Here is a 25,432-nt window from a genome sequence, read left to right on the forward strand (position 1 = left end):
AGCCAGACGTACAGCCAAGCGGATTGCTCAATGGCAGGGTGCAAGTTACAGCGTATCGCATCCCCCACGGACTGCAGAGGGATCGCTGCTGCCTTACCCAGAACAGCCCTTCTTAACATCAGGCTTTCGACAGTATCTTTTTTTTTTTCCATACAGCAAGGAGTGTTTCAGTTCTGCCCAGGAAGCGCAGGCAGCACTCAGTGAGCAAGGTGAGTAGGCGTGGAGGAGAAGCCCAAGAGCTTTACCCTGTCCTCACCTGGTGACCAACAGGTCCCCATCTCACCACCTCATCCCCTTCTGCCCAGGGACCTGCCACCACGCACAAGGACTCCAGGTCTGTCCTCCCTTATCAGGCTGAGCTGTCCAGTTGTCTTTGCAGTTACCAAAGAAGAGGAGAGATTAGGGTATTTTGCTTTGAAATCAAACAAATAATTGCACAGGCTTTCTGCAAACAGACCAGGGTTGGGAGGTGAAAGCGCGGCTGGTAAATCTCAGCACTGTTTGCTCTGACTAAATAATATTAGACCAAAGATAATCAATCATTTTAATCAACAAAATTATTTATAACTCTTTAGAGCAAATAGTCAACTCTGCTAACAGCTGCCAAGAGATGGCAGGTAGCATAACGATCCACATACCTCTAATTCCCCTGCGCTAGATACAGATTTACTTCTTTGCATCACTGGATTTACTGCCACTGAAGACTTACACTTGCAAGTATCCTGACCCCTGCTCTCTGAAGGTATGCTTCCCCTCTCTCTGTGGCTCACAAATACACACAATAGCCCCCTGCAGCTGAAATCAAAATGAGAGTAGCTCACAATATTCACTGCACACTCCAAGCACCTTCCCTACACCAGCTGCATCTCTCAAGCACAGCACCATTTAACAGGAGGGGAGAAAGAACCAACTAAGCAGAAGAGGCAAAAGATGCTCAAAGCGAAGGACCTGCTCTCTTCGCTTTGCTGCCTGAGCCAGCTCCATCTCCTTGGTTCACCAGGCAGCTCTCAGGTTTATGACTCCACCAATGCCACCAAATGACACCTCCATGAGCACCATCTACATCCCAGCCCACAAACAAGGGCCACACGCTCTGCACCCATTGCACATTGAACATTTCCACCCACCAGCCCCCAGAGAGGCGTGCTTTGCACAGATGACCGCAGCAACCACAAACCGAGGATGAATTTGCTGGCTGGGCTGAAAGCCATGCAAGCGAAGGTATCGCTGCAGCAAGGTGAACGAGGGTCAACTTCACATCGGCCTTGGGGCCAGGAGGGGGGACAAGGGACAAGGCCATCCCTGGATGCCTGACTGGAGCCCGACACTGTTTCACCTCCCTGTTCCTGGAGAGTGAACCAAGCTGCTCAGCTCCTCCAGCAATAAAGGCCAGAAAGGGCCCTGAGAGAAACCTGGGAATCAAAACTCTCCAGCCCACACCAGAAAGACAGCCACAGAAACACCAGTGCCAAATCCATTTCATGGAACGATTCTCCTGGTATTAATGTATTTTTAAGCAGACAAGGAAACAAACGCAAAGAACAAGATGATTTTCCCAAGCACCCTAGGTAGCTGAAGAGCCCTGAGTTAAAACTTCTCATCCAGGGTGAGCACAAAGCTCCTGGACTTTGCCTCTTCTGGGCTACACCATGCAATCTCCAGGTTATCACGATCCTCATGCACAAGAAGCAAGAGTCTTCTCGATCGACCCCGAAAAGGTCTTCTTTTCCAGCTCCTACTTCTAGGAAACTTCCCATCAGGGAAGGGACCAGTGCAGAGATTGGGCCAAACAAAGCCCTGGGAAGATGAAGAAGGTGGGAGTGAGCTGGGGAAGGCAGCCAAAGATGAACTGGGCTGCCCCATCAGCTTCAGTCATCCCCATCCCAGAGCCAAGGGCTGTCCAGGACAGGGATTATGTCACCTATTGGCCTCAGCCTGGGGAGATGGGAGAGCAAAAGGCAGGCAGGGATAAATCAAAGTGGCTGGAGGTGCTCAGTGCTGCCCAGCGGTGCTCAGTTCAGCCCAGAGGAAGCCCGAGCTTAGAGAGGGAGAGAGGCTGAGACACTTCCAGCCCTCGCATCCACCCCATGCGCAGCATCCGGAAGCTATTAAGGAATTACAGCCTCCCTGGCCCCGAGCCTTCCCCGGCAGAAGTGCCTGGGAGCAGATGGTGAAAGGGCTGATTGAATTCGGCTGCTCAGGCCAAGAGGCTATTAGGAGAAGACACAAATGGAGGAGGGGGTGGAGGGGGTGTCACTTGGCAACTTGGGAGACTGCAGCCCTGGCCAGGAACTCTGGGAATCCTCCACCGACCATAACAAGCTTGGAGGAGCTTCGACAAGGTTCTGGATGTGTGGCTCGGGGGTGTGAGCCCCCCTGCTGCCCTGGGTGGCTTGGTCCTGTGCTCCTGCTGCTTAGGGGTTGGGGGGAAACCCTAAGTGTATGAGGAGCGGGAGCCACAGGCTGGTTCCTCTCCCCAGGCATCTCCATCTCCAAAAGCAGCAAGGCCGCTGCAGTGGATGCGCACCCTTCCAGGGAGGCAGGATGCCTGTAGAGACCCGTGTCCCAGCGGTCACAGCCCCAGGAGCTGCGTGCTCCCAAGCCTTGATCCCAGTTGAGGAGGCACAAGAGCTGTCAGCTCAGCAGCCCTGCCCACCCGGGGGGCCAGCCTTCCTCCCTGAAAAATGCAGGTTTACAAAGATCCTGGATTCCCAACTTCATCTAATCCTACCCCATTCCCAGCACCCGTGGGAAGGCACTGGGCATGGGACCAGACCTCCCAAAGTGCCTTCAAAAGGGGATGGGACTCAAGTGACTCTGGATGGGGAGGAGGTGGGGAAAAAAGGAGAGGGCAAGAGAGGCACGTAAGATGGAAAAAAGTCAGCAGGCAAAAAAAAGCATAAATACGATTTGCAAGTCATCCCACAGCGCCAGCCCCACTGAACGTAACGCCAGCGCCGCTGCGGCACAAACTCTGATGGAAGAACTCAAATTGCCTGGGGATGAAGGAAGGGTTTGAAGCCCTCCGTGAGAACTGGGGAAAAAAAAAAGAGGAATGACCCCAAAATCAACATAACCCCAACCTCTGGGCTCTCTGCCCTGGGAAGCCAGCTCCAGCCTGCCATACCCCTGTGCCCCTGGGGGGGACAGACACTGGCTCCAGGGCCCCCACACCATCCCCCATCTCTGAATCCATCCCTCTTTTTCCAAGGCAGAAAGGTCCAATGAGTCCCGCTGAGCTGCACTGGCTGACTGCTCCGACTCCCCAAGGTTGGGAAATCGGGAGCCTCGTCAGGGCTCTGCCGGAGGGGCGGGCACCGAGTCCTCCGTGACCATAAGGGGATCTTTTCGAAGCAATCTTTTCCGAGACAAGTCATGAGATTATTTCTTGCCTGGAATTTGCTCCCGCAGCTCCCATCGGCCCCGGACTGCTGAGTCAAGAGACCGCCAGGGCTGTGCCCTCCAGATGAGTAAATAAATTGCCATGGGGAGTGGTGGGGAGGCTGGGGGGGGACGGCGCCCGGCGGGGCGCAGGATGAAAGGAGGGAGGGGACCTGATGACTCCTCAAGCCTTCAGCCGGGGACGCAGCCCGGCTTGGCAGCCGGCTTCGCTGCTGCTTTGCAGCGCACTGAATTAGTCACCAGATTAGCGAGCACAGTTACACACGCTGGCGCACAGCTGTTTAAAGGCACACTATCCTTCCCCTTTGCTTTTCTTCTTTTTCTCTGGGGAAGGGGTGAGTTCCCCTCCCCACCTTCTTTTTTTTTTTTTTTTTTTGTTTGTTTTTAGTCCTAACTCTGCCTTTCAATGAGTGCTTGGGACCAGCAGCCAGCAAACTCCCTGGGAAGCCAAGGAAGAGGCAGCAGCCCTCGATCACAGGCTGAAGATGCCAAATGGCTCAGGCTGGTGGCAAGAGGGCTGGTTCACCCTGAGAGCAGCTCAGCGCCGGGGCTGCCTCCTCCTCCCTGCTGAGCTCCCTTCCCTCCTCACCCAGCTGACGTTATGCTGGTCCAACGGGCAGTCAGGTCACTCTATAGGATCCATATGGTCCCGGCACTTGGCTGTTTGAAAGCAGGAACACGCGAGAGTCATCCAGCTCAAAGGCAAAACAGGCGCACGGCCGGGGCCTTTCAAGTTGCAAGCTTTAGAGCCAGCTTCAAATCTGGAGCCGCTTAAAGGGATGGAAACCAGCCCCAGTGACTAACCACCCTGCCGGGCCATGGCTACCGTGACAGCTTCGAAACCCCACTGCTGATGCTGGAAAGCGAAACTTTCCCAGCGCCGCAGCGGCACCGGGCTTCCCAGAAGTGGGGACAGCCCTCTGCCACCAAGCGCACATTTCTTCGCATCCCTTCGAAAGGACAGGTCCAGGAAACGCTATAGGGTCAGGGCACGGCATGGGGAGCCACGATGCTGCTACCAACCTGCCAGGCTCATCTGCTGCCTGGGGCTGATGCTGGGGATTGAGTAAATGAGTTTTTCCCCACTTCCGGCTGCAAACGAGGAGGAATTGCATTTACTGACCTCACAAAGCGGTCTGGAGAGACAGAGCAGTTGAGTAACATGCCTTGAGCATTTTAAAAGAGAAAGCTCTTGGCATTGCATTTTAAAACCGCTTCTAACAATAATGTGTAAAAAAAAAAGGAGAAGGAAAAAAAATAAGACCCAAATTTCACGTGTTCCACTACATCTTTTTTTAATTTTTTAGTGGAAAAAGCCAGGAGTACTCTGCTTTTGCAAGTTGTTTCTTCTGACAGTTCAGGTTTCAGTAAACAATTTCTCAAAACTAAAAGGTAAGAAAAAAAACCCTTGCTGCTTCCAGAACACTGACCAAAATTCAGTGGTTTTGCACAAACACATACAGACACCTACGAAAAAAAAAACTTTCATGTGGGTCAAAAAGCCACATTTTGATTATTGTGATAGATGGTGCTGACAGGGGAGAAAAAAAAAAGCAACAGAAAACAAACCCCAAAGCACTTCCCAGTGTCCAGCTTCAGTTTCTGGGGTCTACTGGCTGCAACATCAGCAGCAGCTTTCCCTTAGTCAGCAGTTTTATCCAGAGACCTCCAAGGACATCCCAGGAGAGGCAGCATCCCAGTGGAAAACCCTGCCCAGGACTCCAGCCGCCACAAGGATGCGCAACCCTCATCCTGCTGTGCAAGACACTTGGTTCCTGGAGGTACGCAGGGCTGAGCCATGTGCCTCCCTCCCAGTCTCGCTCCCAGCCCAAATCAGACTCAACCAGCACACTTAAACTGGAAATGCCGAGAGGCAGATGGGTCCTGGCCTGCGCGGCGCTGTGGAGGACTCAGAGAGGTGCAGTACAGCTCAACACAGACCACAAGAAAAACTACTGCAAGCAGAGGGAGGCCTGGACCACATGGCTGGGGATGCTCCCACATCACTGCTGCAGGGTAGTGGGGCCACTGCGCCTCAGTTTCCCCTGAACCCAGGTCTCATCAAGCTTTTCTTCAACATCTTTTGGAGTCAGAGGCCCCCAAAGCATGCTGCATTTTAAAAAAAAGCAAAGTCGCACTGGCTGGCTTCTCCTGCGCTCCCCACCAGCCATCTGAAGAATGCCTTGGAATCACGTCAAATATTTGAAATGAGATGGGGGGGAGAGGGGGCATGGGGAGGGGAGTGCAGGGGGAGCTGCTCTGCTTTTGACTCAGTGTCTGGCTTCTTTCATCAAACCCACATTCCTACTCATGCCATCACCCTCCGGGAAAGTGCGACAACGTACATAATCCATGTGGAGCCAATTTAAAATCCCCTCCGTGTAAGAAAAAGCATTTCGTTCATTAACAAGCTCTGAACGCTTAGCTGGGGTTAGGAGCCGGCCTGCAGCTCCACAGCCACCCCAGCAACATGGTCTTCAGCAGGGAAGGGCTTCCTACACACAGGAGAGCAATCCTCCTTGCAAACCCACCCAGGGTGCTGAGGGATGCTGAGCCAGCACAGCTCAGCCCACCGGACACTTTTTGCAGCGTGTTCTAATGATGAATAATGATGAGTTTTCTGCAGCAGCAACCTGAGATGGAGGTCTCTGCCTCTTCTGGCTTTACAGGAAAGGTTTACCAGGAGCAAAAAAAAGCTGGAAAGCAGGGGATTGGTGGAGCAGTGGATTGCTGCTGTATCCAACACCACCTGAGAGATGATGGGGACAGGAATTACAGCCCCGGAGCCTGACCAGCTCAGACCCAGACAGAGCCCTGCGACCCAGACGACCCAGACAGAGCCCAATCCACAAGAGGGGCTGCTGCCAGCACACAGCAAACAGCTGAGGGCTCACGGTGACCTCTTGATTTGCAACTCTCATTCCCAAACCAGAGGGACCCACAGAAATGTGGGGATTTTCCTCTCTGGGAAATAAAGCTGCTCTTTCTTCCTTACATTTGTAATACCATTCTGGACATTTGTAATATCCACAGGCTGCATGCCTACAGGAACCAGATGCAGGACTGAATGGTTGCGCTGCACCAGCACAGCATCCCAGCTTCTCCCAAACAACAGGTCCACCTGCACAGTGCATGCAGCAGGTTGCCAGACAAAGCCAGGTACTGACAGCAATTCAAGGCACGCCAAAAAATTGTGCACGGTCAGCAAGACCAGGAGAGGTGACGGGGAAAAATGTATCACCTGCTCAGTCCTGCACGTATAGATATCGCCCCAATGACTTGATGCTGTTCGTGGGACAGAAGAGCAAACCAGGGCTCAGATTTTTGCCAGTTGAGTGGGGAAAAAACACACCAAAGCCCAACACAAAATTAGGTGCAGTTTCATCCCACGGTTCAGAAAAAGGTGAGCAATGGTGGAGAGCTCTGAGTCTGCCCCCCATCCAGGGCTAAATAAACCAAAAGTTACTGAGCCACCCACCACATTGGAGAAAGGAACAGAACAACTTCGAGCACTTTTGAATGCAAGCACCCAGACCTCTGCCTCCACCTAAACACAAGCAGCCTAGCAGCAGCTCAGCCTTTGCATGCAAACATTTGCAGCCTGTTAATGTTAAACGCTTTCAGATCCAGCGGGTGTCTACAATCTAGATACAAAGGCTGTGCCTTTTAACCAAATCACAAACTGAAACCACCCTGGGTTAGTTTTTTCGTTTGGGTTTTTTGTTTGGGGTTTTTTTTTTTGGTTGGGGGTTTTTGGGCCACCTCTCTGGACCTGACATCAAACTGTATCCCCTCGGAATGCAAGTCCCTTCGGTGTTCAGCTGGTAAAGACACTTGCCAATTTGCACATTTTCATGTTACTACCACCGAAGTCTGCTGCAGTTACAGGCACAAATCCTCAAACCTGGGGAAGCTGGGCCGGACAGAAGAGAGCAGAAGAGAGCACATCTATAGGCTGGATGTGCAGGGCCATACAGCAGGACTGAACCCAGCTTTGCAAGGGTCACCTTCGCATTCGAGACCACTAGAAAGCTGTTATCTCTGGAGCCATCTCGCAATTTTGCAATAGGCAGGACTCAAGTGGCCCCCCTGCAAATTCCACTGCACCTGGGAAAAATGTAGGAGCTTGTAGGAGAATCAATAAATATTTATTGTTTAACCAGCAGTATTTTGACTGGAGATGTAAGCATGGCCCCACGCCAGCGAAACCAGAGCCTTCTTGGCCAGCACTGCAATTTTTTTTTCTGTATCTAGCTGGAAGATTATAAACTACACAATGAAGAAAAAATAAAAATAAAACAAAAAAGAAACACAGGCAGCGAGCAGCTTAGTCACGGAAGAGGAACAAAAGAGCTGAGATGTATAACTATGTCGTGGGTTTAAAAAAAAAGGGGGCTGCAGGCCCAATTTTTGGCTGTGAGACAGCTGTACAGTTTATATCGGCTACAGATTTGTCCCACAGCTTCTGCAGTGATGAGGCTTTACGCTGGATCAGAGCATATATCCATGGCTTCAGTGGAGCTACACGGATCTGGACAAGCTGCAGACCGGCCCACACCTCACAGCCAAAAGGCAAATCTGGGGAGTCAGGTCTTGACCTACGGAGGCACAATCTGGCACACATAAGGAAGACCCCAGGTTCCGTAGGGATCCCCCAACCTCACAGCACAACGAAGAGTCAGTCGCTGGCTCCAGGGCTCAAGTCGGGCAGATCATCCCCTCCTTCTTCTCTTCACTTAGTCCCCTGGCACCATCCTACCAAGCACAGGTCTTCCCCTGAGCAAAATATGTACATCTGGAAGATGCCAGCAGCTCCATCCTCTGGATCCGTTCCAGGGACAGCAATGACACCTGCCTTCCTAAGCCCTGTGCCATGCAAGGGCCAGCTGACAGTGCAAAAAAGCTTGCTTTCCTTGTCTGGGAGAAATCTACATGGATTTCTTCCTTCCTTCCCCAAAATCCCAGCTGACAGCAGTACCACAACTGAAAACAGCCATTTGGGATAACAGATCTGCGAGTTTGTATCCCTAACCGTATTCAGACAATAGTCTGGTCTTACACTTACCTCTTCCCCAAGTGCCTATGATGCATCTGCTGTCATCGCCAACTGGTGAATAACACCAAGCCACCTTCCATTTTGCTGCCAGCATCGAACTGCAGTCTCCGGGTCTAACCACAGGACAATCTCTGCACCCTAAACCTGATCCCCACCGCCCCCTCAGCTCAGCCACACCACAGGGATCTATTCAGGAGGATCCAGTCACCGCTTTTTCACAGCAGCATACTTAAAAGCCGGTATATAAAAAGGCTCCCGCGGTAAAACTCAGCGTGCCACAGTCCCACTGGAGAGCACGCGCACTCCCGGCTACTTGCTGCCTGCCTGTCAGCAATCTGCTATGGATTTGGGAGAGCGGGGTGGCATACGATGGGCTCCTCAGCTTGCTTTGCAGAGCTTCAGTGCAGCATTCCAGCATGAGACTGTGTTATCCCTTCATTTTATAAGGCCTATCAAAGCATGCCACGCTGTAATTACATGGCAAATTAGCGGCCACTTCATGTAACAACGCTGCAATTACACAGTTGTTACATGCTTTGGGGAGTTTATGATGATAAAATGGAAGGAATGGGGCTTTGCTCCTCCTCCCTGGAAATCTAACTCCCTGTATCCAGGTTAAAAATGCTGTAGTCAGGGATGTGCTTTCGTGGGTGTATCACTTGAAGGAAAGGTCGACGGAGCTGGCCTCCTTCCACCTCTTTTCACAGTTTTGTCCCTTAAGCAGACAGAGTTGACACTAAAGCTGGAGCTGGTGGCAGCCAGGTGCATATAGTCCCCTCCCTCCTGGGAAACTCTCATTACCCCATCCTAGCTGGATACCACAGTAATGGGCATTCTGTAAGCGCATAGAAAGATAATTGCTCTTTTTCAGTTCAAATTCTCACCTCCTCCACAGGCAATCAGCATTGAAAACACCAGAGGAGCCCAAAGCTCTCAATTTATTAGAGTCTCTCGCCCTTGTTGGCTGATGATTCATGCCCACACAGAGCAATCCACAGCCAAAGCCGAGCTCTCACCTTTGCTGTTAATGCAGAAGCAAAAAGCATTCAGAAAGATGCTGGATGCAACTCTCTGCATCCCTGAAATCATTCACCCTTCAGTGCTGCTTCCCTTTCCCCAGGCTTTGCTGGGCTTCCAGACAAATGCTCTGGCAGTTTGTGTGCATGCAGCCCATCCTGGCGAGGACAGGTAAATGCTCTTCTAGTACAACAGATGCAGAGGAAGGGACAGAGGACAGAGGACATCTCAAAGCAGAGAGGGAAATGCTGCTGTTCTGCTACTGTTTCATCCCACTTTGCGACAACGTGACCATGCAAGCCACCAACAAGACCAATCTCTTAACAGCAGCAGGGAAACTGAGTCAGCCAGCAGCTGCCACAGCTGTAGGGACCAGCCTGAAGCCTGAGTGCAGTGCAAGGATAACACAGGATCAAGTCTTCCTTTTTGGAAGAGAAGATGTTCCAAGTCCCTGCGCACTACTCTTACCCCCAACCAGCTCAGCAAATCACCTCCCCTTGAATGGGCTGATCCAGCTGTGACCCTATTCTGTGCATATATATAAAGAGCTGGGAGCGAAGGTATGGCTGGAAACTTGCCCCTCCTAGACAAGATCGAGGGAAGGATGATGGATCCCATCCTAAGACCATAATGAAGATGTATTCTAATTCATCAAGTACTTTGCCATTTCCCTGCAGCAAGGCACTGTGGAAGAGGGTATGCATTTTCCAGAAGGCTTGCTTTAAATGCAAACCTCCGTATTTGCCTGCACTAAAACTGAAAGCAAAGGACAAAAAGATTGGCCTGGCTCTGGGAAGGGGAAGCAGCGTGATTCAGGCAGGTCCTACATCCAAAAATACACTGCATAGAAGCTGTCCGCTTCCCCGTACCCTGCAGCTACCACAGCAGGAGAAATCTTGCTTCAGCCTCAGCCCAACGTTGTCCCAAACCCTAAACAGAGGGAAAGGCTCTTGCCAGATGAAAATAAACCCCTGGGATGCCACCCACGCACAGGCCAATGGAAACAATGCGTCTGTCTCCCAGCTGTCCTTAAGGTACAGCATGTGAAGCACCGAAACACACGGGGTCCTTCCATCTCCTGGCAGTCAGGATTTCTACGCTGCATGTGCACAGACCTCTTTTGATGCCAGGGAGGAATAAATCCATCACCGCACCCGTAACACACCTGCAGAGAAAGGAAGCAAGAGGGGGAGCGGATGCAGGAGCATGGGGAGCCCAGCATCTCTGCCTCACCTGCAATGCCCAGCATCACCACCGGCCATTAAGCCCTTCCAGGGCACCTTGTGGTACGCCTCGGGGGCAGCAAGTCAGCAGCTTCATTAGCAAAAAGTGCTACCCCTCAGTATTTGGGACTCCCAATTACACACTGCCAGCTTCCAGCAAGGGTTGCGGAGCTGCTTTTAACTCTGACCACGGAGAGAGAGCATAGAGAGCTTTGCAGAACTTGAGGAAACTTTTCTTTTTTTTTCTGTGTTCACCAGTTGCACAGTGAAGTTCCTGTTGGGGCTGATTTTTGCATGGTTTGGGTTTTTACTGTCTGATAAAAAGCCAGTAAACCAAGTCCCACCAACCCATTGATGGATCAGTCATATGTCTGCAATCAAAAGTGATGCTACTAAATACTATCAGATCCTTATAATAAAAACCCATGCACATACAACTTGCAAATAAAAGGAGGAGTCCACCACCGTGGTTTTTTGGCTCCTGACCTACTCATCTCACTCACACATTCTTGCTGGCAACAGCAGTGGGGGCGGCAGGGTCAGGGGGAGATTTGGCTTTGGAAGTTTTGTACAACTTCACATCCCCTTCAAGTTATTTTTAAACCCTTTGGACACACTGCAAATCCCATCCAACTTTTCCATGCAGAGGCTGCCTGCACGTGTGGCGTGCTGCAGGGTTTTATTTCAGGGGAGTGAGAGGGGGACGGTACTGTGCAGCCAACGCATCTCTGCAGTTTTATGGGGCATCAAGCACCTGGCGCATTAATCGTCTTGTACAATTGAAAACCTATGCCTGTAACGACTCTCCCTGCGTCAGGTTAACCCTATGGATACCGTGAAGTAAATCTGCTTTGCTGCTTGCTGGCATGTAAAGGAGCAAGGGGCTGGACTCCTCAGCGAGGCCAATGCCCATTATGAAAAGAAGGGCAATGGGCACATTTGATGGCAGATTCAGCAACCAAGACCAAGACCTGAACAAGCTCTCAGGGAGCAGTTAAAAGTCCTCAGATGCACCCCAAAACAGGAGTAGAGAAAAATTATGTGCATAAGTTATGCCCCCCTACATGTGGCATTGCTGGATCCCAGAAACATAAGCTACCAGCATCCCTACTCCTTCTCTCAACATCAATCTGACCAAGCAAGAAAGCTTCAGCATTCTCTAAAAAGTTAGAGGGGAAATGAGGTTAAGCCAGCTAATTGACAACATTGACCTTTTTGGCTCACAGTGTTAACACAGCCACCAAAACAGAAGCAACTGCAGCTGAAGTCAATAGGGAGTCAGCTCTTTTTTACCTTTTTCGTTTTTGTTTTTCAGCGCTCTTCCTGCCAAAGTTTAAACTTTGGGTCAACTCTAAAAATTGCGTGCTGACATAAGCTCCAAATGAGCTTTCACAGAAAGAAAACGAGTGTAAGGCAGCACGAAACACTGAGTCCTCACTTTAGGCACAAGGCAGTTATATTGATCCAATCCTCAAACACCTCAACAACAGAGACGCCTCTGTAACATGCTCCCACCTATGCCAGGAGACTTGTAAATTTAAACAGATACTTTGGTCTGAACTGAAAAATAAACTCCACATCCCCCCAGCCCTGCCCCAATGGACCAGGTGTTTCTTCCCATCCCATTTTCTTCCCCTGCAAGCAAACAGACCAAGGTTACAACCTGAAGCACAGGAATGAGTCTCCAGTAAAATGTTCTTTTAAGCAAAGCTTTAGGAAATAGGCACAAACAGGTCCTCAGCTCTAGCTAAGCCTCGCATTTAATGTGCACAGGTGCTTTGCAAAATCCTCCTCAGCATCCTATTGCATTTTGAAGTCTGGTCCTTCTAAGCCCACGCCTGAAAGCCAGGCTCAGCCTTGCTGTGAGAGGCACGGAGCACCAAAATAGCTGTAACTGGCAACCAGGTTCTTTCTACATGCAGGTAGAGGGGAAGATGGATCATGGGAAAGCCGCTCTCCCAGCATCAGACACCATGTAGCCCACTGGTGGCAGAACCCCCAGGCATGTGCTGACTTACCGGAGCGCTCTGCAGACAAGCTGATCCTGCACAAGCATCTATTTTAAGTCTGAGCACAAGCCCCTGTGCTGCTCCGGCCCACCTTGCACTCCAGCAGTCAGCTGTCATTTTATTTCGCACATGCAGCCTGAAATCATATTGCCTGGCAGGAGCTGAGCCCCCTTTCCGGGTTTCCTAGAAACTTGCTAACTGGCAAAGAAATGCCCAACTCCAATTTAGTTTTCTTCACCCCAGTGGCACTGCACAAAATCCAGCAAACCATCACTTCAGAGCAGTAGGAATTACAGCAGGGAGAGGTGAAGCAACTGGACTCATTTCACTCTCTCTTGGACCCAGAAAGAGAATTCCGTTTTTCTCCCTGCAGGCCCTCCAAGCCCCATCCTCTCCCTCGACTAAGCGAGGCAGGATCAGTTCAGTGTCTGGGGTCAGCAGGCAGGCAGACGACAGCAGTATGTGAACAGCCCTTATTATGGTAAAAACTCAACTATTAGCATTAACCACAGCCTGCAGCAGTTAAAACTTAGCGCTACAACAAAAACCCAACACACGCCTCGTTTCAGTAACATGTTGCTATCTTCCCTGAGAGCTCCTACACCCTTCCTATCCCCATTTATCCAGTTCCAGAGAAAGGGGGGAGGGGGGGAGGGAAATCAAAGTAGCGGGCTTTCCTGGTTTAAATGTGGTAAATCTAGAGGTACCGCTGCAGTCTGGATTCCCAAATACAAGGAGTGTTTGGACCACACAAGATATTTCCAGCGAGGGATGGGGGGAACATACATCGCAGATAAGGAGCTTGTGCAGGGCTGCCAGCCCCGGTGTGGGTCACCCCCTCGGGAAAAAGGGGGGGGGGGGGGGGGGTACCGAGGAGCTCGTAGAAAACCCCAAACCCCCCGAGTGCATCTCTCCTGCCTCCCAGGCGGAGGTGCTTGCACACATCCCCGCAAGGATGCCAGGAGAAAAGGAGGCTGGAAGGGCGGCGGGTTGTTTTTTAAGAGAAGGAGGGGGCTGTGGGGTGGGGTGGGGGTGGAAAGTCTTAAAACTGCTCGGGAAGCAAGTTCACCTTCCCCCAGCGGTGCTGCGGGGCAGAGCCGGGGAGCGCAGCGCCGGGCGGCGCCGCTCCGCTGCAACTTGGGGGTGCGCTCCGTCCCCTTTTCCCAAAGACACCCCCACCCCCCAAAAAAAACCCAACAAACCCTCAACCCTCACCGCTCTGGTATTTCCCTGCCACCGCCCTCGCTGCGCAAAAGGGGGAGAAGGGATCCAGAGGGTTCCCCGGCGAGAGGGGGCACGGAGGGGAGGGCAGGGCGCTCACCGGGGGACGGGAAGAGCTCGATGTCCACCTTCTCCGTCTTGATGATGGTCAGATCCACCGCCGCCTTCATGGCTGGGGCAGCGCCGCGGGGGCGTCGCGCCGGGACCGGGGGGCGGCGGCGGCGGCTGCTGAGCCCCGCCGTGCGCGGAGCTGGGCGCCCGGGGCAGCGGCGGCCGGGCGCCTGCCTGCCTCCCTCCTCCTCCTTCTCCTCCTCCTCTTTCCTTCCTTCCTTCCTTCCTTCCGCGCTCCCTCGCTCCTCTCTCCCGCTCCGCTCCGCTCTGCTCCGCCGCCCCTTCCGCGCTCCCCCGCAGCCGCTCCGCCTCGCCCGTCCCCCGCCGCCGCCCCGGCCCGGGCTGAGCCGCCGAGGGGAGGGCGCTGGGCCGGCCCCGAGCGGTGACAGCGGCGGGGAGGGACCCGCCTGCCCCCGCCCCGGAGGCGGCCCCGGCACCCGGCGCCGCGGGGAGCGGAGCCGGCGCTGCGGCGGGGTCCGGCGGAGCGAGGGGTCCGGGGAGTGGGGAGCGCGAGGTGGGGCCACGGGGTGATGGAGGGGGGGTCAGCGCATCCCCCACTAAGTTGGGTGCTGCTGCGCCTCTGCCGCGACTTCTGCTGGTGTCCCAGCGCCGACACACGAGCGGAGAGAGCTGCGGTTCTAGCATGGGAAAACGCCGCTGGAGCCCCGGCGGCTGCCGAGAACCGACGTGTCGTGAAACCAGACCAGTTGCCTTCACCTGCCTGCCTCGACACGAACCACCGCCTTTCATGCTTGCATTGGCCCTTCACGCTCGCATCACTCCTTCACGCTCGCATCGCCATGCTCGCATCGCCCCTTCACACTCACGTCACCCGTTCATGCTTGCATCACCCCTTCATGCTCACATCGCCATGCTCGCATTGCCCCTTCACACTCGCATTACCCCTTGATGGTCACATCACCACACTCGCATCACCCCTTCACACTTGTATCGCCCCTTCACTCTCGCATCGCCCCTTGATGGTCACATTGCCATGCTCACACCACCCCTTCACGCTTGCATTGCCCCTTCACACTTGCATCGCCCCTTCATGCTCACATCACCATCACTGGTGACGCTCGCAGCAGCCTGATGCTCTCTCCACCACAAGCAATGACCAGGGCAGAGCGTGGGTGCCCAGGCTCAGTCGTGTGGTGACGGGTGACGGCCAGGTTGTTCACAGGTGTGTGCATCCTACAGAGGAGGCCAGAAAGGTTTGGGAACTGAGTGTATAAAAAACGTCTTCAAGATGCAAGATGAGTATCATGCTGGCACAGCATGAAGTTAGCAGAAGAATATGGGTTTTTCACATGAAATATGTTTTATTATATTTAGGTAGCACAAACTTCAGACCACAAACGGCAGAGCAGAAGGGAGATTATGACTCACAGATGTCAACTTACCGGTACAAGTGTTAAAAAAAAAAAAAAAAAAAAAAAAAAGTCATTAGCAACCAGCTTTTGTGGTTCTCTCACTGTGAAAGTCTTAACAGTCTTCGACACGCTGGCAGAGACCAGGCTGCTCTGCTCAGAGATGGGCTCAAGTGAACAGCCCGGGTGTAACAGGGGAAAGCGGGCAGCTGCCTGAGTCAGCCACCAGGGTTCAAGGCTGCCTGCTAACCCGTATGAACCAGGGTACTGCTTGCAAACACCTTTGAAACCTTCAAACGCACCGAAAGATGAGCTGCAGATGCAAACGTTACGGCTCAGGGTTATTTCTAGCTTCTTCAGCGGTGCCTTGCTCAGTTGCCTAAGGCGTGTTTATAGAAGGAAAGTTCATGTAACTAAAAGAAGCTGCGAGGTACTGGGGCCAGAAATCGAGAGCCTGATTTTGGCTCGCACAAGCAGCTGGTTTTACCAAGGCAGATAGCTCAAGACACAGCCAGCAAGAACTCTGAGAGCTAGCAAAGCTGGGCAAGCAGCTAGCTCCAGCCAAAAGTTCATCCTTCAGGCGTCTCACCCATTCACAAGCACTTGCATTTCTAATTTTACAGGCAATCGTGTTTTCAATTTACTTGCAAGCTCAGTTATGGGCAACCTACTCCTGCAGCAGCAGAGTAGGACCAGTGATTCACTGTGTGACCAATATATAACCTCCTTCCACTGATTCCTGTGTGCTTTGGAGAACTGAGCTGTGTTGAGGCAGAACACAAGGTTTAAAAGCTCAGGTGGTGGGTCCTTGGTTTGAGGAATGAACCTGGAAATCTGAAAGTGAAAAGAGGATGGCTGCAAGGATAAAACTTGGTCCCTGTTGCCTCTCCCTGTACAGGATAATGTGCTTGCACCTGCCCTTCATTTTGGGTTTCTTTCCCCTCTTCCCCACACGCGATGGACAGCAATGACTGAAGGTAGCAACCACAGAGGAGAGATTTAGCAGAACGTTTCCAGTTGAAAATCAAAAGGGGATCAGGAGAAACAGCTGCCTTTCTGTATGATCCCTTCCAGAGCAGGCTTGGGAAGAGAAACCTGATGCAGTTATCACAGCCTGACAACCTTTCCCTTCCTACACTTTGCTCGATGCGCTGCAAACTCCTGGGCGAGGATGCACGCAGGCACACTGCAATCCTGCAGCGGGGCGAGTGTGGGAGAGTGTGTGCGTGTGTGTGCACTGGCACGGGGGGGACTGGTTTGCACAGCTGGCTGTGGGCTCTTGGCCGCAGCGATGAAGCCATCAGAAAGCACCTGCGGTCCCAACCGTATTGAAATGACCCAAGTGTTCCCCCCGATTCGGCGGCGCTCGGTAATCCACCCTGCTCAGAGCAAGCACAGCATCCTGCAGCAAACCACAATCCCCAGACTGAAACAGAAGAGGAGGCGCGCAGCGAGGTCACCGTGGCTCGCCCGAGTGGGCGCTGACAGGGACAGGGTGTTGATGCCACGCAGAAGGCTCTCATAAGCAGAGATGGTCCCGGATGGAACTGCTGGTGGGATTAAAAAAGTGGCACCAGAGAAGGCAGCGGCTGCCTTGCTCCCGTGGGCGGATGCATTTGGCTCAGACTCTTCTGCAAGCGTTATGGTCTTAAGAACTGGCTAGAGTCCCGTGCACCTGTAATGGGGCTCCTTCTCCTTTGGACCGGTACAAAGACTCTAATAAAGATCTTTCTCACAGCTCATGTGTTTTTTATTAGGAAAGATACACACACTCTTGGCATGCTGGCTCAGCCCTGATCCTGCAAAGCCGATGACACTAAGCCACAGCTTGGTGCAGCATGGCTGCAGCAAAGCTTTGAGCTTCTCCACTCCCCTACCTCACCCCCCCTCCAAGCTCCCCTAAACTTCTGTTTCATCTTGCTTGTGCAATGTATGGCAGCCCCTACGTGCAGGGAAACTAGAAATGCTTCCAAAAGTAGCACCAGGGCAAAAAAACCAAACTGGAGGAAAAGAATGGTGAGACTTGCAGGCTGAGAATTCCTCCCAGGGCAGCTGAATCTCTCCTTCGAGCTCGACTCTGTCCTAGCGGCTGCCTTAATTTGTGTTCACTTCAGAGCCTGCAACATGAAAGCCCTGGCTCTGAACTCCAGCTGAGCCGCTCAATGGCTCAGTGTTCGCAGAAGGCATGGAAGGAATCCATTGATTAGTTTCTTCAGCTGGGATGTGACCATTTGGAGTCCAAGACCTGCCAAACATGACTTCGCCTCAGCAACTGGTTCCTATTTGCTGCTTACAGGCTTTAGAAAAATCTTTCCTCTTCCACATCCAAGTCTCACTCTCCTTTTCCATTCTGTCGTTATTCAACGTTATATCTATTCAGGCTCTCTCCTGTTGAGGGAGGATGCTGAGTTGCAGAGAACAGCCCTCCTGCCATTAATATAGCCAAAAGATTTTGCCATTGATCGGAGATAACCATCTGCCCTCCCTCCACAATGCAGCCTGACTGTTTTTCAACAGTTTGGAACAAAGAAAGGACGGGCAGTAATGCCACATTGTTCTCAGGGACGCTGACTAACCTTGGTTTAAAAGAATAATAATAATTATTCATTTAGCATCGAGGAATGGTATTATGAGACCGCAGCTTTTGCTGTGATTTCTGAACATGCAGGCAGGCAGGACTGCACTTCCATGACCTCCCTCTTAGCTGGGGCTAGCTCTTACCCTTCGGCAGGGCCAAATTCACTCCTGTCACAGCCCCTTTGCAAATTGGCAGCTGCTGGCTCTCCTCCAGATGTTATGGAACTGGGACAGCTTCTCTCCCTCGGATTTACCAGTCCTCATTACAGCAGGCTCAGGATTAGGTATAAGCAGTAGTCAGGAGAAGGAGCTTTTCCTAGTACCGCTGCTACCAAAACATGGCCACCTCTGGGGTGAAACACAACGGCTACGTAATAATGCGGAGCAACACCACCCAGCTGTTATGGACAGGAAATGAAGAACACCATATCCAATTAAAACTGCAGGGGGATATTTATGGCAGAAAGCAATTAGCCAAATTGGAGCCTTCCCCAAAACTGCCATGGCATTTTTAATGACTGCAAGTGGTCACGGCTTTGGTTTGATGTTTTGTCAAGTAAACAATATCCAGAGGGCATGAGACAAAAATCAGGAGCAAAGGGGAAGGGGGCGGGGGCGGGGAAAGTGTCGTGCAATTCCAGGGAGAAATGGAGACATGAAAGGATTTATCGTAAGGGGGACATTGTTGGAAAGAGCAGCAGCCACCACCACTCCAGGAAAGGAAAGAGCAGGGAGGTGGCTCTGGGTGTGGAGGTGGTCCTCTGCAATAAGAGGAAAGAGCAAGCAGCTGCCATGACCGTTCCCCAGGGAGATACCTTTCCTGGAATTTAAAATGATATGAGAAATTCTTTCAAGCACCGTAATAGCTGGGAAGTATTTCAGAGAGTTGTTTTACGCTGGTAAAAAGAGGCTGGATTAGTAGTCCTGGTGACTACAGCCTCCCCTTTTTGGCTAAGCAACGGACATGGAAAGAAGAGCTTGTTAGTCAGCACGTACTGCGTGTGCCTCCTGGGCTGTCTGCAGGGAAGGCAGGCTGCTCTCAGATCTAGCATTTGCAGCTAGGAGGTGATGACCACCACAAAGGCATTGGCTCCTCCATGACCCAGATGGCTGTGGCCTCTGGGGTCCCCTCACCGCTCCACACTATAGGGCTGGAGTCACAGCAAGTCCCCATCCTCCGCACTGTTTGCATTAAAAGCAAGTTTCTGTTCACACTGCGGAGATCCAGACTTCAGGCCCCAGCTCAGCCCCAAGACACTGCTGCCACAATACCATCCTCTGATTGCCCTCCAGGCACGACCAGAGGAAGCTGCCTCTGAGCCTCCCTGACTCCTGCTCTCATTAACTTCCCAGCAGAGATGGCTCACAAAAGCATCTTTGTGGCCAGCTAGGAGTCAGGACTCCAGCACGCACACATCCCTGCATGGCTGCGAGGGAGCAACAGCTCCGGTCGACACGCCGTAGGTACCTCAGTCAGCAGTCTGGCAAGCTGCTTGAGCATCTTCAAGTGTCTCCTGCTATTGGTTTCCCAGAGGTCCCATGCTGATTCATAACCTGATTAGCTAATCTGAGCTTGAGCAATGTAATTCTGCCTTGAATTTCGTTGGCGGGAGGTGCTGTCACTCACTTGTTACCCTGCTGGAAGAACTGGCTGGATGGAAAATCCTCATAAGCTGTTCTGCAGCGCTGTTTGCTCTCGGTACGTTTTCTCTCTCCTCCTCAAGTAACAGCACTGAGTTCTTGGTAAACATAACCTGAGGATTTTTGCTGTTTAACTCTTGGTATTCACAAATGCTCTGAGCACGCACAGATGATACACATCAATCCTCACCCGTCGGAGCTCTCATTTTTGGTCAGATCTCTTGGGCAGCCTCCTTTATAGCAGAAACAAGTGCAGCCAGCTCAGACTTAAGCAGCACATCTCTGCTGGTGATTTCACCTTGGCATTCACCGACTTCTGGCAACAGAGGTTACGAACCGATTTCTGACGGTTCTTGAGATCCCTTTCCCTGGAGCACAGGTGAGGGATTATGAAGGAGGGGCAATAGGATTGTTGCTAATGAAGCAGATCTGCTGGACAGCTAGACTGTGTTCACTAACACTTATCTGCTCTTTCACTCTTTCAAAAAAACCCAGCAACAACAAAAAAAGACCCACTGATTCAAGAAATACCAAGTAACAGCCACATATCACTTTCAGGAAGGCACCAGGAGCCGCACGAGCACCTCCCAAGGAAGGTGAGTCCAGCACCAACCTATAGCATACAAATTCACAGCCATATTCACGTATACAAATGGCAGCCTCCAGAAAAACATGCTTGCACACAGCCAGTTGGAAGTGGTCAGCACGGGGAAATAAAACACTTTTCTGCAATGACCCCCAGGTTAATGCTGTGGTCAGGACATAGGGGTTCAAGCAATATTTCCACATGACCTCTTACAAACCTTTGTACCTCCATTCCCCTTTTTTAATGAAACAACACTTTCCCACTTCACAAGGGACTGGGAGCATCAGTTCAGCAGTCCCGAAGGAAAAGCCTGGGGGCTGGAGACTGACAGGGTCTCTCCAGAGAGAGATTTGACAGAAAAGCTCAGGAAAGAGAACTGAGATTCCCTCTCTTGTTGCACAGGACCCTGGGAGGCACAGACACTGGTCCAGCAGCCAAGACCCCTCCAGCCCAAACCACGTCCCACCACGACCGTGAGATGACAGGTGCATACCGCCAGGCTATGGAGATAATTCAGCAACGGACATGAGTATCCCACGTACACCATGCCCACAGCAAGGGAATTGGGGGATGGGACCCACCCTAGCAATTAAAGCCCTAAAGCTGCCTTCCCCAGGCAGGCTCTGCCACTGGAGACAACTCTTCAGCCCGCTGCATCGCTCCTGTCATGAAGGATTCGCCTGCCTGTGAGCTTCAAAGAGGAAAAACCCTCGCCTGGCGCTGGAAACCTCCTCGCTTGCAATTGTCTCCGCTTGGCAACCCGGCCCGATAGTGAATAAACGACAGAGAAATATTCCTCTTTACACGTGTTTGGGTTTTTCGGGGTGGTTTTCTTGGACGGCGATCCTGGCTCGGCAACAATACCCGTCTTGTTCGGCCCTGCGCTCCAGAGCAGGCTTGAATAGATCTGTCTAAAATTATAAGCGGGCAGCCCTGGGCTCTGAGAGATCACAGGCCACATGCTGGGGCTGAACAAAGACTCTGCTATTTCCTAACAATTAGCCCAGCTAAAAGGACATCTATCTCCTTCCATTAGAGCCACCACGTGCCTCCCAGTCAGTCCATTGTAGAGCTAATTAAATAACACGCCTCTCTCCCCAAGAGGGTCTCCTGATTACTTGCCTAGGTCCTAAATCCTTGCTGGTGTAAATGGGGAAGAGACAGCTGGTCAGCAGGGGCCTGCGACACCAGTGGAAGTATGGTCACCCATCTACAGCTATTATCATCGTCATCACCACTTATTTCAGGGTTTTTAAGTATCTTCGGAATACTTAGAAGATCTAAGGGGGTTTAGCACACAAAATGGTTTGCTTCCTTGGGTACTCCCCCACTGCCTGCAGCAGCAGTTGTGAAAACAGCTGATTTATTTATTATTTTTTCGTCCTTTGCTGGTAGTTGGAGGAAAAAAGCAGACATAAATATTTTTTCTAAATATGTTCCAGATTGATGCAAACCAGTTTGGTGTTTTTTTTTCACACACTTCTCATCGGGCTAAAACAACGAAAAGAAATTAAACAAGGAAAATGGTGTGTCATTCAACCTGAGCTAAAACTTTTCAATATTGCGCTTTTAAAATGGGGGGGGAAAAAAGTGTCAATTAAAAGTAATCTGTAAACAAACCCTCTTTTTGCCTGGTTAGTTTACCTCTTCAAGGAGGTTTCTGTGGGAGGGGTAGGTCTCAGGTGTGGATGAGCTGAAATTAATCTGCCTTTTTAGCTGGGAAGCCCGATTCATGTTTTAGCATCACGAGTGAGATGAAACAAAATGTGTCTCTGATACTTGGAGTCTGACAAGTCAAGAAAATTCATTCCGTCGATATACCAAAAGTCACGGGGGCTGTCTGCAATGTCCTCAGCAGTGCTTCATGGAGGCCAGGGGCCACCACAACCATCACCTGTCCCTAGAGGAGGTCGACATGGCTCTTCTGTAATGCCCAGCCTGCACCTGCTCAAGCTAAAAGCTGTGAGCGACTTTTCGCTCCGTCAACCCATCCCGGTGCTTTGGGGTGAGCTGTGTTTGCAGCACACAGCCTCACACAACAGCACAAAACTGCTAAATCACTCCAGATGTTCAACACCTTTTCTCACACGCTCCCAAGACCCGGAAGAAATACACTTTCCTTCTGCCAAGTCTACAGTCAGCAATAGTTGTGAATATCCCCTTTACCTCCTTTAAATCGTTATTTTCCACCCTTGGCTATTTAAATCATTATTTTCACACCAAGAGAACATAGCTGGAAAACTGGGAAGGTGGGTCAACAGACTAATGAGCTGATTTCCTGTGGACCTTCGGCTCCAGGCTTGAAACAGCTGGACCTGCTGCTACAGACAGAGCTCTGTGCACCCAAGGAAAACAGAAAGACTCCATTCCTCAGCTCTCATGGTGGAGAGACAGCAGGAGGAAGGACACAGAGGAGGAGGAGGAGGCAGAGCTTGGATTTGTTCTAATGGGAACAAAAGCTTGCTCCTGTTTCCCAAACCCATGAGCTACCCATGCTGCTCACAGTCATCCTGGGTAGCAGCTGCTGTGTGAGCCTGAGTGGGAAAATGCTGGGGAGCTTTAGAAATGCATCAGAGCTTGCCAGGAAATATATTAATCAGTGTGTGTATGTGTTTGTCCATAGGGTTTTATTATAAAAGGACAAGGATCAACTCATTGCCCATGGCTATTAAAATCACATTTAGCCTATGTTCAGGGAATGCAAATGTTTTACATCAAATGATCAGATTTTACAGGGACATATCAACAGGGCCAGGTAACTCATCATTAAAAGATACTACATGACTTGAAGGCCTAGAAGGGGTTAATACAAGAGTCAAGACGAAAACACAGTTTGAATGTAACCTAGGAGCTGCTACTCAGCCCTCTGTCTGCTTTCAAACCCCAACAGCTAGGTCTGACTGCTTCATTCATCGCAAACCTACCAAAAAAAGGGTAAGAGCCAAGAAAAAGATGTCTTACATTAACCGCCTGCCTCCCCTCACCCAGCTAGTGCCCTTGATCCCAAAGCTATGGGAATGGCTCCACAAGCCACTTGATTAATAAGAGCCCAGGGGGGAAAAATCGTTTATATAACCTCGTCTTCTCTAAACTTCCTAAGTGCTTTAGAAAGTGGCTGCCCTGGAAACCCAAACTGGAAACGAAAAATATTATCTCTTCCATTTATAAACATCTCTGGCGCTAATGAAGTGAGGAGCGGCAGCAACAGGGAGGGGAGCATCGAGATGCACTTGACAGGCGTGGGAGAACCCCGATAAAACCATTTTGTTTCAGGTGGGTGTGGAGCGGAAAGTCCTCCCACTGTGATCTGGTGCCACTGTAGCTGCTGACTACAGCACTGCGAGGCCCACGGAGAGGGATTTCGGAAGATGGATGGTTATGGAAGTATCTGCTACACTAAACACAGAGGCAGACCGACAGCCTTACTAGGTGTAAACGTGGGGGAAGAAAGACAGGGTGACATAAAACAAGGCAAGAGCAGATGGATGAAACCTTAAAAATCAGTTCCCTTAGCTTGAAGCTGTAGCTCGGATGAAGCATCACATCCCGATACTGGGAAGCAGGGAGCGAGTGTCGGTGCTTACTGGGAAGCAGGGAGCGAGTGTCGGTGCTTACTGTGCACGCGTACTTTGTGGCACAAACTGCACAGACCAGGCTCCTTTTGCATGTCAACAGAGCCTGTCTGTTTACACCGGTCTGGTCTAAATAAACATACGAGGGGTCCAGATGAAGCTCTTGGGTTTAACTACCGTCAGCCTTGCAGCCCCTCAGACACACATCTGAATCAGAGAGCCAGGAGAAGTATTCTGCAGAATAGCCCAATCTATTTCTCCATTTTCTTTCCATGTTGGCATTTCCCACGGAGATTTGTTTTTGCACCAACACAGCCAGCACCAGAAAATGCTGAGTTTTGGCTGGAAATGTTTGGATTTCGTTTTGACAAAATATTGATGATTTCCGCAGAATGATCTGTCGCTTTTGGCAGCAACAAGAAGAAAAGTAAAAAAGACACAGTTCATCTAGAGAGGGGACTGAGCTGACACCCAGCCTGGAACTCGGCACAAGTGGAAGGCAAAGCCGGCTACTGGGTTGCCGTGTTATCCTGTCATTTTGATTACTGTAAAGCAAGGGAAACTGCTACTACTTTCATGTAGTAGCTGTTTGCCTGGATAGAAACACAACCAAAGCTGCCAGACAAAGGAAGCATCTGGTCTCCTGGGGTCAGGCAGTAACTAGATGCAAAGCAAGGGAAGAGAAGGTCTGGTTGTCTCTGGAGATGTTTCACAGGAGATGCAGATACCCCAAGGTTGCAGCGTGGCAAGGAGCTAGTCCAGGGCAGGACTGAGATGCCAGCTTTATTTCCATCACTACTTTCCATAATTAGTCATGCCTCTCGAGCCTGCAAAACAGGGTTGAAATCTCCCAAGCACAGGCTCTTCTGTGCGATGCCTGGAACTGACCAAATTAGAATTTTTCCATGAACAGGTTCCCTTGGGGCATCTTCTCCTTTTTTTCCTATTCTACTTCAATGACGACATCAGTTTGGCCAAAACAAGTGCTCTCTGGCCCCCCTTCAACTTAGGATGTGGAGAGTGAATCACACAAACTTGGGGAGAAAGGCATTTCTGACTTCTGAAGAGTAGTTGCTGATGAGTTAGGGAAAAGTAGTTTGGCCCAGTTCTTCTCAGAAATCAAATCCCTGCTTTGGTGGAGCAGTTTCTTTTGCTCCATCCCATTTGTGCTACGGGAAGCATGAATATCTGCAAGGGTTGTTACCACCCTGCGTGCCCCTGCTCACACAGCATATGCCATGCCAGTGGCCTTGTTTCCCTTTCCAGGAAGGGAAGTCCTGTCATGAACTTTATTATATTGCTTTTTTGTGTGTGCACCCCTCCACTCCCCATTGCTGAAATCGATGGCAGCGTTCCCACTGAGTAGGTTGAAGCCAACCCTGTTTTCTCGCAGGCTCACGGTGGGCTTCAGGGTCTAAAGGCTAGATCCTGGCCTTGAATTATAACCTGCCCTTGCAGCATCACAGGGGAAGAAAAAACACCGAAAGAGGAGCCCTGCTTCTAAGAAGGGATCAGAGGTCTCTGAAGGCAGCTCCCAAAGGATGGACCTGAGCCGCTCGTGCTGGCTGAGAATCTCTTTTCATGAGCCTAATGCCAAAAAAACAGCCTCCATGCAAATTCCACCCTCCATCCCCAGCTTTTCCCACA

The 25,432-nt window shown here is 51.2% G+C and overlaps 1 protein-coding gene across 2 annotated transcripts in view; it reads right to left on the minus strand.

Annotated features, from left to right (window-relative positions):
• ETS1 (ETS proto-oncogene 1, transcription factor) overlaps window positions 1-25,432 on the minus strand; it is a 78,685-nt gene that overhangs the window by 34,779 nt on the left and 18,474 nt on the right. The window contains exon 1 of one of the 2 annotated variants that reach the window (XM_056322739.1): window positions 14,029-14,423. The exons of the other annotated variant lie outside the window; for it this stretch is intronic. Within the exon in view, the coding sequence (XP_056178714.1) occupies window positions 14,029-14,098 (70 nt within the window). The 5' untranslated portion in view covers window positions 14,099-14,423. Of the gene's footprint in view, window positions 1-14,028; window positions 14,424-25,432 lie in introns of those variants that run through there. 2 annotated transcript variants of the gene reach the window in all.

The sequence above is a fragment of the Falco biarmicus genome, chromosome 20 (assembly GCF_023638135.1).
Source record: "Falco biarmicus isolate bFalBia1 chromosome 20, bFalBia1.pri, whole genome shotgun sequence".
NCBI lineage: Eukaryota > Metazoa > Chordata > Aves > Falconiformes > Falconidae > Falco > Falco biarmicus.